General features: G+C 45.9%; 1 protein-coding gene across 2 annotated transcripts in view; it reads right to left on the bottom strand.

Moving 5' to 3' along the window:
* The window catches only part of tenm4 (teneurin transmembrane protein 4), a 272,029-nt gene that overhangs the window by 121,105 nt on the left and 135,777 nt on the right, over nucleotides 1-15,147 (bottom strand). For both annotated transcript variants that reach the window (XM_080772373.1, XM_080772374.1), the window contains 3 exons: nucleotides 13,786-13,944; nucleotides 11,483-11,697; nucleotides 3,557-3,770 (listed from right to left, as the gene is read on the bottom strand). In XM_080772373.1, the coding sequence (XP_080628499.1) occupies nucleotides 3,557-3,770; nucleotides 11,483-11,697; nucleotides 13,786-13,944 (588 nt within the window). The remainder of the gene's footprint in view (nucleotides 1-3,556; nucleotides 3,771-11,482; nucleotides 11,698-13,785; nucleotides 13,945-15,147) is intronic.

The following is a 15,147-nucleotide window of genomic DNA, read 5'->3' as shown; positions in this document are numbered from 1 at the left end:
GGTGTACTAAATGGCTGAGTCACCAGGCACTCTATAACAAAAAAATAAATAAAATAAAGAGTTTCACATGTCGTCTCTGTCGGGTGGAAACAAAATGCATCTCGAGCTTGCAGATGCACTACTTTTGATGTTTTTGTGTGACACTGTGGTATGATCAAGTGGGGCATTCATTTACAGAAAAACAACACAAAAGGTTTGAATATAGAGATAAAATGTTTCTGCCCGACAGCAACAATATCCTTTTTGCTATGGTTGTGCAGCACCACAGTCCAAGGGAACATCCTGAGCCGGTGCAGTGCACTCATTCAATATGCTGATGTGGTTTAGCAGAGCTACGTGTTTACCATGCCCATTACCTGTGCTCCTTCTAAGAGCACAGAGGCTGGGTGGTGGGGAGGGGTGTAGTGGCGGTTGGTTGGTTGGCGGGAAGCCCTGAATATCTCCTAGCCAACATACAGAGGCTAACGCATAAATCATGGATTCAAGCAGAGCTTCATTGAAATTCATTACCGTTCCTATCAGGGGAGCTAACTATATTGTACAAAGTCTCTCCGGTCAGGAAGGACGGAAACGTAGGCGGCAGGGCGTGTTTTAATCAGTGCCTCGCCACACTCTCCGAGGATGCTCATCCAGCTCTGACTGATGGGCGGCGGAGACCATGCGGAGAGGCTCTGATCAGACGCAACCTGCAGGAAGATGGTGTCTCTCTAGCATGCTGGGGGAGTGAGAAATAACTCAACAACATCAAACTACAACTATGTTTAAAATAGGTTTGCCCAGGGAGCCAATATATTTTGGTTCAGACCAATTAACGGCAAACGCATCAGGTGAATGACGGCTCACCCCCCCCCCTCAGCGTGTGTGTGTGTGTGTGTGTGTGTGTGCATGCATGCGCCAGTAGGCTGAATTTGTTGTGGATGATTCATGCCTGGCAACAGGCGGAGGGGGACAAATGGATGCATGCTTCAGAGAGCCCTAGTGCTGAACATTCAGCAGGACACAGCTCGCACTGCCACGGAGCTGCAGCCAAGTAATGGACGTTCCCGTTCCACCCCAGCTGAACAACCACATGGCTACGTGAACAAACTTTTCATTCATTCACGTAAAGAGGGCCGGAGGTTAACACATGACAGACTCCCCTCCCCCTCGCCACCACCAATGCTGACTGAAATAAATAAATAATGTATGAGAAAAAGAGGTTTCTCATCAGGAATGGTTTTCAGTTGAGTGCTAAATCCAGTATACAGAAAAAAAATAGGAATTTAAAAAAATCCAAAAAGGTAGCACATCAAAAAATGCAATAAAGTACAAAGTACTCACATTTCCATTTATTTATTGACACACCAAAATAAAATAATTGTGTCGCTATCCTTCTTTTAGACAAAACTAAAACTAAAAAGGACTACGGCAGTGGTCCTTAAAACTCTTCATGTCAAGGACCCCCAAATGAATATGTAATTGGCCGTAGACCTGCATCTGAAAATATTGTGTGCCAGGGAACCCCTTACAGGATGTGTGTTGTTAAAAGGTTTCAAAAATACTGATAACGCGTTGAGAGCTTTTACGTATGCTATTTTCAATAGCCAATGCATATAGGGTTACAGTGGTTAAAAGAGGAACCCCCTAAAGAACCCCTCGGGGGCCCTGGACCCCACTATGAGAACCACTGCTCTGCAGCCTTCCCGTTCTAAATGGATATGGTTCACATATATTCCTTTACCTGGGCAGCACTGTGTGAAGGTCAACTTCATTCCTCCCATGGCTCAATACGATTCAGGCTGTCGGTGAGATTCAATTTCTGCTGAAGGGCACTTAAACCAGCGACCCATTTTAGAAAAGGCTCCTGCAGCCCTCCCTCTGAGCAGCTCTGAGCAGATGCACTCTGAGACACAAAGTGAATGGAGGAACAATTCCGACCTCCACTACACATCATCCCCTCCTGCCTCTGCCTCTACTACGTGCATCAAATGGAGAGGGATAAGCCAGGAAAAGCAAACACGCTGCCCAGGCTGACTCCCCTCCCCTCCCCTGCATGTGTCCACTGTCCAGTGGTGGAATGAAAATAAGTGCATTTACTCAAATGCCGGACTTGGACATCTTCAATTCTTAGTAAAACAAAGACCGCACTTGGACCGCATTTTTCTCCTCTACATAAATCCCGTCCCAAAAATAGCCGATCTACAAGCCCACAAAATATCGTCATAATAATTTTACGCAAGTAAAACATTCAAGTACTTTTTCCCGCCACTTGCCTCCACAACGAGGCAGCCAATCGAGAAGCAGAGGCGAGCTAAAGCAAACACGCTGCCCTCACTCCCCTCCCTTGCGTCGCATCGTCCATTAAACTCTGAATTGCAGCTGTTGTCAACACAGCAGGATGGGTGTGTGTGTAGGATGGGTGTGTGTGCGTGTGTGTGCGTGGGGGGGTATAGTGCATCTCTTGACTGTCTCCAGTCGGCGATGTGCATTGGAGTCGAGGACAGCCTCCCATTGATCCGCAGGCTGGCACGGCCCCTGTCACAGATGGACTGTGGCCCAGGAGCTTTTAATTAAAGAGCATGTGAGAACAGCTCCCAGCTGCCGTCCCCCGCCTGTGAAAGACGACACCTCGGGCCCTCTCTCGCACCTTGCCTGATACAGGAGCGCTAATCAAAGTCGCCTTCAGGGCCGAACAAAGAGGAGCCACGTGCAAAATGACATCGCCTCTTACAAAAAGGTCTGAGAGGCGGTCACATGATCATGTGCCACACAGAGACGGTCAAATCAGAAATACACCACACTCCCTACCTCTGTGTCTGCCGCTTTGATGCATGGAAAGTAGATGGAAATTGGACACGTGATCAAGTACAGCACTGGCAGGAAAGCATAATCATTTTCTGTGCGAATTGTATGCAAATGGCTGCCGGAAGCCAGGCCCCCTAATTCGTCCGAGACTGCACTCAGGCTAATGAGTGCATTATTATCTCTCAATGCCCTACTCAGGTGCACGAAAAATGTTGTATAACATGATTGTTGATGTCCCTAAATTAAGAATTAAAAATGAATTGTGCATTTTGATTTTCAGAGCATGTTATCATCATTCAATTGTGTTCCAGCTTGGATCAATGGAACTGACGTAGTATAGTTTACAGTCAGTTCCAAACACATTTTCAAGGTTTAAAAAAATATTATTTTGTATTATCAGTAATATTATTTATCAAAATAATGTTTTGAGAATTATTCGGAGGCCCACTTACAATATCCTCTCGACACACCAGTGGGCCCTGACCCACATGTTGGGAATGGCTACCCTCGTCAGGTGCATGGCATGATGGAACTGAATTGATAGGTTTCGACTTCACCTTGATTAACCTGAGACTCTTCCCCACCAGCTGCTGAAATGCAACAAAAATTCAGCTCTGACTTCTGGCTTCTGGACTGGTGCTGATTTCCTTCTTATTTCTTTTTTTCTCTCTTTTCTTTGGTACGGGTGTAGAGTGCTGCCGTTCGGTATTATAGGGATTACGGGGGGATTGCTATAATAGGTTTAAGGCAGGTCGCGCCCCAGGGCACTTACCTATGGCGGTGGTGAGGAAGGAGATGGTTTCCGTTTCTTTCCCATCATTGTAGACGGCCATGTGCCAGATGCCAGAGTCCATGTACTGGATGAAGCCTGTGTCATGCGTAGTGATGGGAACCAGGCTGCGCTGCAGCGCTGCAGGGCCCTCCACAGCCTGGAAGCCATCCTGAGCCAGCAGCCTCCGTCCGTCCAGCAGCTCCACAAAGTCAAACTAGACAAGACGGACGGACGGACAGACAGACAGATAAGACAGACAGATAGATAGATGGACAGATAAAGACGAACCGCAGACAAGCCATTAAGAGTGACACATGAGACTGAGTGCTTTCAACAGCCTCCTTATAGCGGAGGATCATTGGGTTCTCGCATGAATAACTCATCATCTCAGAGGCGCGTTGAAGGGGCCGTTGGCACGTACGTTGCGGCTTGCACGACTTGATAATTTCGCAGTCCGGCTGCACATATGAAAATCCACTTCGGACCATCACAGATGCAGACAAAATTTTAATTAGGAGTTAAGAGTTTGCCAAAAAACATCTGCACCAATTTGCTCCATATCAGCGCTGCGTCTCAGTGAATACCAATGACGAGACAGGCTTTCATTTCCATCTACATGAGGTAGTGATTCTGGACTCATCTGCCACTCGATATGTTATCAGCCCAAAAAACAAACAAAAAAACATGCTTTGGCTTATTTGCTTCAGAATAAAAACAGGGCGGAGGAGACAAACAAAATCTTTGGACTGATAAATAAATCACGTCGAACATTAAAATAAACTCCAATGCGTAAGAGAACGGCACTTTGAAAAATCTGTCGAGCTATTGTGGTTACATTCACAGATGAAATGTATACCCTGCAGACCTCATCCATGCAAAGACAGATATGATAAATCACATGATATACAGTATATGATACTGTACTGCACATAGATGAAGAATTAGTGCAAAGACAAATCTTCCTCAGTTGGCCCCCTGAGCCCTGAACCTTGTGGGTGATTCATTGATGACATTGAATATTTAAGGAACATCCTCAAATGATTTTGCAATAAATCCTTTGGGCAAAAAGGAGCAAAGATTTATGAAATACTTTTCCATTTACAGGGTGTTGTTTAATACACGGTCTGTCTAACAACGTTGATATTTACACTCCTCTACGGAACAGGGAATGGAAACATATCTTTTGAAACGCATGCAGTGATGCAAAAGCCACATCTCAGCAACATCACATTTAGAGCCTTCTCTTGATGATATACTGTAACATCTGTGCCCAGAGTCACATTGGTTCCCTGCATTTTTTGTTTGCTATGCACAATTTTTCATGTATTTTATTATTTTCTACCAATCCGTTGATGAAATGTTTCTAATTATCTGCTGGACTATGCTACAAGAAGCCAGTTTGATACATGGGTTGCTATGGCAACAGTCAGTGATTGTGAAGCCCCGCCCACAGCTCACCTGGGGTTGAGGGGCAATCACAATGTTTGGGCCACCTGGGGAGTTTGACTCAGGCAGTGCAGAGTGGAGGAGCAGGGAAACAGACAGGCTGCTGCTGGAGGCAAGAGGAATATTTCCCATGTTCTTGCCTTCTTTCCCTTTTGGATTATTCACTTGGAGTTGGATTATACCTCTGGATTTAAAGAACTTCTTCCTTTCCTGGAGTTGGATATTGGATATTTGACCAGACTTTTCCCAAGGAGTTTAAGAGTGGCCAGGGGAGACTGGCCACACTCTACTGGTTTGGATTTGCATTATTTTTGGACACTTGAGTTTAGTTTGGACACTTTGAGTTTAGTTTGGACAGTACTACCTTTTGAGAGTTTTATTTAATTTTGATCTGATTAAGTGGACATTTTGTGATAGAGCACTTGTTTGTCTTTTGATTTAATAAATCACAGTTTAAGCCTATATGCTGATTGGTTTAGTGATTATTATTCTGAACTGACCCACCACCTCCCTCATTTTGCTATAATTGGTTATTTTAATTGTTATTATTGTAATCGTTATAGAATGGAGCCTGAACAGGGACGGTCAGTTCAATAGAATACCAATAATATAATCACTTTTCAGTAATTTAAGCAAACATGTCTGATGATGAGAACAGAGCTGTAGGAACAGGTGAGGAGCCACCAAACCTCTCTCACTACCCTGGGTCAGAAAATGTAGATCAGACCCCAGATTTCAGTGCAGCCTCGTTTAGGACTAGGAGAGATGAGTTGTCAGAGACCCTCAAATCACTCTATGGCGAGGATGATACAGATCCCGAGGGCAGTGAACAGGGCGTAGAGGAGCCTCCTCCACCCAACCCAGTCAGCCCAGGCCATGAACCTGCAGATGGGGCTAGTAGGGTGAATAACACTGACTTACAGGCAGAGCCACCTTCATCACAAGACAGGGTGGGGCCATTAATAACTCAACTGTACAGTCATTATAGTGACATGGACACTAGAGTCACTGCTGTTGAGCGGAGCCTTAACCTCACCAAAGCCCTCGTCGAAGGTGAATTCAGCCAAAGGTTAGTGGCAGTGGAGGCATTGCTGCAGCAACAGGGCGCAGATATTGGGGCTCTGTATTCAAATGCAAAGAAAGGAGAGCAAGGACTTAATCACCGCATTGACAAGGAGTGCGCAACTCTTAAAGATCTTGTCTCGTCCTCCATTGAGAATCTTGACTCTGTAATGGTGAACTGCTTGAAGCGGAGAGATGCTCGGTGGAATGACATGATGAATTCTCGTCTGCCAGTTAGCACCTCTACCCCCATGCCGGTGGGTCATCCATCTGCCAAGTCTCACTCAAAGCAGAGTTCACCCATTCCTTTTGGGGCAAAGACAATGTCAGACGACAGCCAGAGAAGTGTCGTTCACCCTGCCTATCACTTGCAACCTCCAGTCAAGGTGGAGTTTCCTTGTTTTGGCGACAGGGGGAGTGATTTGGATCCAATCTCCTATCTGGAGAAGTGTGAAGAGTTCTTGGCTGTGCGCCCCCTACCTGATCTTGAGATCCTTGCAGCACTTAATTCAGTCTTGAGAGGAACGGCCAAAGACTGGTGGAAGGCCGAACGAAGCCGGGTGCAGACCTGGAATGAGTTTAAGGATGCTTTCTTGAGGTCCTTCCTGTCTGAGGACTATGAAGCGGAGGCCGAGATGCGGATCCGTGAGAGACGACAAGAACCACATGAGAGTATTAGAGACTTTGCTTTCCAGTTACGAGCTCTCTGTCTGAGGTGGCAAGCCGATCTGCCTGAAAGAACCATACTCCAGCACATTCTTCGCAATTGCAACCCTAGGCTGGCAAGTCTAGTCAGGGGATCCGTGCGATCGGTTGATGAGTTGGTACGTGTCGGGACACTCATTGAGAAAGACCTGTTGGCCTCTAAGTCATACTGGGCACAAGCTAACAAGGCAGAGCAGCAGAAGAAGACGCCTGGAGCCTCAGCACCTCCCACGGGGGGAAAGAAAACCCCTGGAAACCTTTCTGTTGTGCAGTCAGCTGAGACGCAAGGCAAGCCTAGCGAGCCAATCATGCTGTCTATGCTCCTGAAGTCATACCACTGTTGGGGTCTTCTGGATACCGGCTGTACCTATACTCTGGTGCAGGAGTCTTTGTGGAGACGTTTAAAAGGTCCCAGTGAGGGACTGAAGACTTGCCACAATGGTGCTTTCATGTTGGCTGATGGCAAGATCAACAGTGCCATTGGTCATGCAATGATTGACTGTGTCTTTCATGGTCGACAGTACACAGTCGATGTCAAGATTATGAAAGACGAGCACCTGGCTTTTCCAGTTGTAACTGGTCTGGACTTCTTGTTTCTTACGGGAATCATACTTGACTTCAAGAACTCCCGCTATGCCATTTCCAGAGGAGACCAACTTGAGTACCATCCTTTCAACCACCAAAGCTCGACACTTGACCCTTTGCATGGTGCACATCTGTACCTTGCTGTCCCAGTACCTGCTGCTGCATGTATCCACACCAGTAGTCAACTGGAGGATGGAAGGGAGCAAGAAAGTGACCCCGGTCTGGTAGACCATGTGCAAAGGCTGGTTCAAGGAGCATCTGTCAGTGAACAGGTTCAGGGCCAGCTAGAACATCTTCTCAAAGACTGGTCATCCGTCTGTACGGACTCACTTGGCCACACCTCAGTGGTTAACCACAGCATCCTAACTAACGATGAGATTCCTATCCGTCGACGTGCATACAGGATGTCACTGGAGAAACAGGAGTATGTGGCAGGAGAGATTAAGGACATGTTGGACAAGCGAATCATCAGGCCATCTGCTTCACCATGGGCTGCACCTGTGGTGTTGGTGAAGAAGAAATGTGGAAAGCTTCGGTTCTGCGTGGACTACAGAGGCGTCAACGCTAAAACCCCTTTGGACGCCTACCCCATGCCTCATATTCATGAGATCTTAGAGTCCATGCATGCTGCCACAGTGTTCAGCACCCTTGACTTGAAGAGTGGATACTGGCAAGTGGGAATGGATCCTCGGAGCATCCACAAGACAGCCTTCGCCACTCCACAGGGTCTATATGAGTTCCTTGTTCTTCCTTTCGGGCTCAAGAACGCAGCGGCAACCTTCCAACGCCTCATGGAAACAGTCCTGAGAGAGCTGATAAGGAAGTTCTGCTTTGTTTACATCGACGATATTGTGATTTACTCACAAAACGATCAGCAGCACCTACAGCACCTGAGAGAGGTGTTTTCCAGGCTGCAGGGAGCCGGACTCACCCTGAACTTGGGGAAGTGTAACCTCTTCCAGCGATCACTGACCTTCCTGGGTCACGAGGTGTCTGGCGAAGGAATCCACACTGAGGCGAAGAAAATTGATTCTGTCTTGTCTTTCCCGACACCGTCCTCAGTGAAGGACATTGAAAGATTCTTGGGAATTGCCGGCTGGTATCATCGGTTCATTCACCGATTTTCTGAACGGGCTGCACCCCTTAATGCGCTAAAAAAGAAGGGCACACCGTGGGTGTGGACCTCAGAGTGCCAAGCCGCTTTTGAAGATCTGAAGCAGGCTCTCACCACAGCTCCAGTGCTGATGGCGCCAAACTTCAGTTTACCTTTCAAGGTTCAGACAGACGCAAGTGGCATCGGGTTGGGGGCCGTGCTTACCCAAGAGGTGGAAGGCGTTGAGCGAGTAATTGCGTACGCATCGCGTGTCCTCAACCCTGCGGAGAGAAATTACTCTGTTTCAGAGAGAGAATGCCTTGCCGTCGTATGGGCGGTAGAGAAATGGAGAGCCTTTCTGGAAGGGCGGAAGTTCGAGGTGATTACTGACCATTCTTCCTTGGCGTGGGTCTTCAACCACCCAAAACCAACTTCCAGACTGGCACGTTGGACAATAAGGCTACAGGAGTTCGACTTCACTGTCATTTACAGGAAGGGACGATTTAATGTTGTTCCAGATGCCCTGTCTAGAGCACCTGTCGGGGTGGAAGACGTAGCCATTCTGTGTGTCAGCCGTGCTGTTCACAGTCACCGATGCACCCTCCCTGTAGATTGGGCCGATATTTCTGCGGCTCAGCAGTATGATCCTGAAGTACAAGAGTTGGTGAAAGAGGTGCAAGATGGAAAAGTCAAACACGGACGCGTCCACTATGCCCTCGAAAATGGATTCCTGTACAGGATTGTACCCATCAAGCAGGAAGGACAGAAATGGCAGTTGTTCATCCCAAAAGGAATGAGGTCCCAATTCCTCAACTACTTCCATGACAGCCCACTTGGAGGACATCTAGGAAGGCTGAAAACCCTACTGAGACTGTTGGATGTTGCGTACTGGCCAGATGTGAGGAAGGATGTATGGGAGTACACCAAGAACTGCATAACCTGCCAGAAGTACAAGCCCCAACTGACCAAGCTCTCAGGCCACTTACAATCGACTGCCGTGAAGGAGCCTGGTTTCATGCTGGGTGTTGATCTCATGGGGCCTTTTCCTAGGAGCAGGAAAGGCAACCAATACCTTATGGTGGTAGTCGATTATTGCTCCAAATGGGTTGAGCTGTTCCCCATACGAGAAGCGAAGTCCCCCAAGATAGCTTCCTTGCTCATCGAGGAAATCTTCACTAGGTGGGGTACCCCCAAGTACCTCGTGTCTGACAGAGGGGCACAGTTCACCTCTCAGCTGCTGGCACAGATATGTCAACAGTGGGGTGTGGTCCAAAAGCTAACAACAGCATACCACCCTCAGACAAACTTGACCGAACGCATCAATCGCACCTTGAAAACAATGATGGCATCTTTTGTCAAGGACAAGCACAATACATGGGACATGTGGCTGTCAGAGTTCCGGTTCGCAATCAACTCGGCATGGCAGGAAAGCACGGGCTTCACTCCAGCAGAAGTAGCCTTGGGACGCAAACTGAAAGGCCCACTGGAGAGGGTCCTGTGCCGAGCCCCTGATCCTGACGAGAGCACTTATGCATTGCTGGAAAGACAGAAGAGGTTAGTGGAGAGTGTCAGACAGCATGTGGCAAAGGCTCAAGAGAAACAGGGTCGCTATTACAATCTCAAGCGTGGGCAGGTCACATTTGAACCTGGGGATCTAGTGTGGATCAGAGATCACCCCCTGTCCAAAGCAGAAGCAGGTTTCATGGCCAAGCTCGCACCTAAGTGGAAGGGCCCTGCTAAGATACAGAAAAGGTTAGGCCCTGTCAACTATTCTGTGTCACTTCTAGGGCCGAAAGACCATAGTGATGTATATCATGTGCAGAACCTGAAGGCTTACTTTGGCCCCAAGGAGCCTCTTCCATTAGGGGAGGGGAATATGTAACATCTGTGCCCAGAGTCACATTGGTTCCCTGCATTTTTTGTTTGCTATGCACAATTTTTCATGTATTTTATTATTTTCTACCAATCCGTTGATGAAATGTTTCTAATTATCTGCTGGACTATGCTACAAGAAGCCAGTTTGATACATGGGTTGCTATGGCAACAGTCAGTGATTGTGAAGCCCCGCCCACAGCTCACCTGGGGTTGAGGGGCAATCACAATGTTTGGGCCACCTGGGGAGTTTGACTCAGGCAGTGCAGAGTGGAGGAGCAGGGAAACAGACAGGCTGCTGCTGGAGGCAAGAGGAATATTTCCCATGTTCTTGCCTTCTTTCCCTTTTGGATTATTCACTTGGAGTTGGATTATACCTCTGGATTTAAAGAACTTCTTCCTTTCCTGGAGTTGGATATTGGATATTTGACCAGACTTTTCCCAAGGAGTTTAAGAGTGGCCAGGGGAGACTGGCCACACTCTACTGGTTTGGATTTGCATTATTTTTGGACACTTGAGTTTAGTTTGGACACTTTGAGTTTAGTTTGGACAGTACTACCTTTTGAGAGTTTTATTTAATTTTGATCTGATTAAGTGGACATTTTGTGATAGAGCACTTGTTTGTCTTTTGATTTAATAAATCACAGTTTAAGCCTATATGCTGATTGGTTTAGTGATTATTATTCTGAACTGACCCACCACCTCCCTCATTTTGCTATAATTGGTTATTTTAATTGTTATTATTGTAATCGTTATAATACTGTATGAATGTATGAATGGCAATGACACTACAGGCTCCATTCTTTCATGATAATATGAATGTGAGTTCAGTACTGCAGTACTGTACTTTTCTTTACGTCCAGTTTTCTATATTTTATACTACTATGCCACTACATCTAAGAGGTAAATACTTTTTACTCCACAACAATTATTTGAAAACCTTTGTTACAAGTTTCTTAGTAGTTTTAATTTATTACAAAATTAGCCAATATAAAAACTCTGGAAACATAGAGCTGATCTACAAGATCTGCTATTTTCGAAAAGGTTTAACAAAGAGTATATTTTTATGCCCATACTTTCTATACTTTAGTTAAAAGCAATCTGAGTACTTGTTCCACCATTGAAATCTAGTGAGATATTAACCGTAGAAGGTTCCCCCCTACCTGTGTGTGTGAGGGTGGGAGGCCTCTCCTGCCGTATATGCCCACCAGGGCGTCTTTGCCCAGGGACACGTTGAACTTCAGGTACATGGGATGATCAATGAAGACCTGGGACCTCCAGAAGACGCCGGGTGGAATCTGCTGGGCGACCTTGCGGCCCACGTCAATCTCCCCCGTGTCTATGAAGCTGTCATCGGGGAACAGGCTGTCCAATTTGCCTGCATCACACATAGAGTAAATCCGTCAAACGGGCCATGCCATTAATCCTGCGCCTCGGAGGGCAGACAGCGTCCGTCTCACAGAAGGCAGGGATAGAATCATATCGCAGGGTTTCAATCACATCGCTGACAGCTAGCCAAAACAAATGACCCTTCTCACTGCCACTGCAATATGAGAGAATTATTAATTTAACAAATAATAATAATAATAATAATAATAAATATATATACCGTTTTGCATGTTTGCATGTTTTACAAATTAGTATTGAGCATTCCATCTTCAAAAGCAGTAACATAATCCTTAAAGCTCAAGGGACTGGTGTAGGAATGCATTTGCTTTAATGAGTTGGTGTAGTTTTACGGTAAAAAACCCCCTGTTTTTTATGGTTGTCTCTCTCTTCGGAGGGGGAGAGTTAATTGCAACGATGTCCAAACTACAATAAAGAATGCAGTGCATCAGATGTATGTAGATATAATTAGCATACTGTCTATAGCCTACCATATAGACTGGTTAAAAAAATCATTAAAGTAAGTCCCAGGCGGATTATTTTACACAAGAAAAGGTAAAGTACATAGTACTCTCATTGCAGTGGAGAGAGATCTGTGAGTCAAGTAAACAGTACAGTATACTGAATATAGTACACCGACCAGTGAAAAGTATTTTTTTTTGCTCTATAATGCACCTTCCATTGGACTCGGTGGAGATACCAACATCTGCTTGCCTGAGTAGATGGGCCAATTTGCTGCAGTGATGTCTACTAAAGCAGACTTCCACACAACACAGCCCACAGGATTTGATGGCAGACGCGGCGTAAGGTTACATGTGGCACGGCAGATGGCAGTCTCCTCAAAAGTCCATCAGCAGCGATGGGTTTTATCGGTGAAGACACGAGACAAGCTCCCCGTCTCCCAGATATGGCTTTACATAACGCTACAACACTGGGGCTGGTATTCCACATGTTGGAGGGGGGAGTGCACGTGTTTATGTACCGCGTTAATGGGGTTCTCATCAGTCAGTTTAAATAAATCATAAACCGAGACCAGTGATAATGAGCCTCGCGGTTAACTAAATGGCTCTCTCTCATTTGTCATTCCTTGGTAAACGTCATGTGAGATGAGAGGGGGAACTGTGGGGAAGGCAGCGAGAGGCCGTACTCATCTGCATCACCTTGGGAGAAAATTAAACTGACCACCAGACATGCTGGGGGGACAGCGGCGCCCGAATGATACAGACTCAGAGAGCCATGGCTATCGATTTCCCTTCAACAACAGCTGCCATGACAGGCTGAAACTTGCCTGCAGTGGCACCTTCTTGTTAGTTAAACACACTTTCTGTCATGCGGGTAAATGAAACGGACAACTCTCAAGTTTCATCTATATGGTAATGTCCCTGATCGCCACCCTGTTTGCCCTGCATGCGGAAACGCGAAAGCGGTGAAAATCTGAGCTGGTGTTTGTATGTCGAGAGTAGAGGAGATAAAACTTTTGTGTGCTGGAATGGAGCGGGGTGGTACCACGGGGCGGACATATGGTCACTTTGACTGCCAGGGAAGGCAGCACAGCCTCGAAGATGAAAGGATCACGTCCGTTCTGAGGAGGCTGGGAAAGGCTAATCTCCCGTCCCCTCCAGTCCCTGGACCCTCCATCCATAAAGCCGTCCCATATTTCTCCCTCCAGGAACAAACAACACGTCTTCTCTCCACTCCTACAAAGCAGATCTGTGCATACCACAGAGAGCATGGAGCACAATGGGAGCTTGGACGGCAGAACAATTAGAAGAGACTTGCATGAGTTCTGAAATGTCACTGGTGAAACTTGAAGATTTGGAAAACTTTTTGTTTTGTTTTAATTGTGCCGTTCCACTTTGGTGCAAATTGCTTTCCTTTCCTTTTCTTTTTTTCAAAATGATCATTATACAACACCAGACACACCAAATAAATGATTTCCTTGCATCACTGAATTGTCATTTTATGAACTTGAAGCAGCGTTGAAGTTATTATCATACTCAGTATGATAATAACAGTATGACATACTGGCATGCAGATTTGTAATGCAGAAAGTGTTCAAACGTTAAATAAATGAACTTACTGTCATCTTTCCCCCTGGGTATCTCCAGGCCTGTGTTTCCCAGAGGTGGCAGTGCCAGGTCGGTGGGGAAAGGCACACCGCTGGCGTTGTCCTCCGACAGCTGGTACATCTGTCTCTGCATGGGCTGCAGGTGCCAGTTCAACCCAAAGAGGTGCATGGCTGAAACACAAACAAAACATTGCTGTCAAAATTACCACTGCTTTGCATGTTTCATTTAGTCTTTTGAATAAAATGTAATGTTTTAGTCATATTTTAGTCATCGAATGATTTTACACCCGAGAAAATAGTTTTCCACTAGTCCATCCCTATAACATTTTAGTCTTGTTTTTATTTGTTGACAAAATTGTCAATATGTAGTCTTAGTTTTAGTCATCATAGCATAGTTTTTATTTCGTTTTCTTCAGTGAAAAAAGGTAGTCGACGAGCATTATTCGTCACAGTTTTAGTTGACAAAAATAAATAAATTTTCAATTCCATCAATTTACAATTACAATTTAGGCATTTAGCCGACGCTCTTAGTCCAGAGTGACTTACAGTATGCAAGAACAAAATACATGGTAATACATCATATACATAAAGAATAGTCATCATGAATCATACGTAAGCTAAGAACCTAACAGTGGAATATCTATAACATGAAACTATGCATAATACACTATAGACTAGAGTGCTATGTCTACATAAAATGCTATCTAAGTTACATAAGCACAGCCTGTAAAGTGGCCAGGGCTAGGGCTAGGGCAAGTGCTACGGCAAGTGCTACAGGCTAAGATGGAGTCTAAACTTCCAGCTTCCCTGCGTTGGCTGATCTGAGCGCACGGGAGGGTTTGTTGGGTTCGATCAGAACAGATATGGGGGTGCCAGCATCAGAGTTTTGTATTGCCAATGGTGGAGCAGAGAAGGGGGGAGACATGTGAGAATTTAGGCTGGTTGAAGACCAAGCGAGCTGTGGCATTTTGGATCAATTTGAGAAGCTTAAGTGCCCATGCCGGTAGGCCAGTAAGGAAGGAGTTACAATAGTCAAGTTTTGATATGACTGATGTCTGGAATCTGGATTATAAGGAGCTGGGCTGACACCTGGGTGAGGAAGGGTCTAATTCGTCGAATATTAGAGACTGTAAACCTACAGGATCGAGTGATGGCTGTAATGTGTGCTTTGCTCTCAATGTCAGACAGACGTGTATCTGGAGTATCAATGACCATACCACAGTAATGCCACAAGTCAGTCAGTATAGTACTGCTTCTCAACGTGGGGGGTCCAAATGGACCCTTACAGGTCTGGAACTCTGAGAATGAACAAATGGGACCATTTGAACATACTCAGAATAAAATGAACATCGAGGACCTTACAGTGTATATTGG

The sequence above is a fragment of the Protomyctophum bolini genome (assembly GCF_963924005.1).
Source record: "Protomyctophum bolini genome assembly, chromosome: 9".
NCBI lineage: Eukaryota > Metazoa > Chordata > Actinopteri > Myctophiformes > Myctophidae > Protomyctophum > Protomyctophum bolini.
Note: the sequence above shows the minus strand (reverse complement) of the source record. Positions and strands in the feature narration are given on the sequence as shown.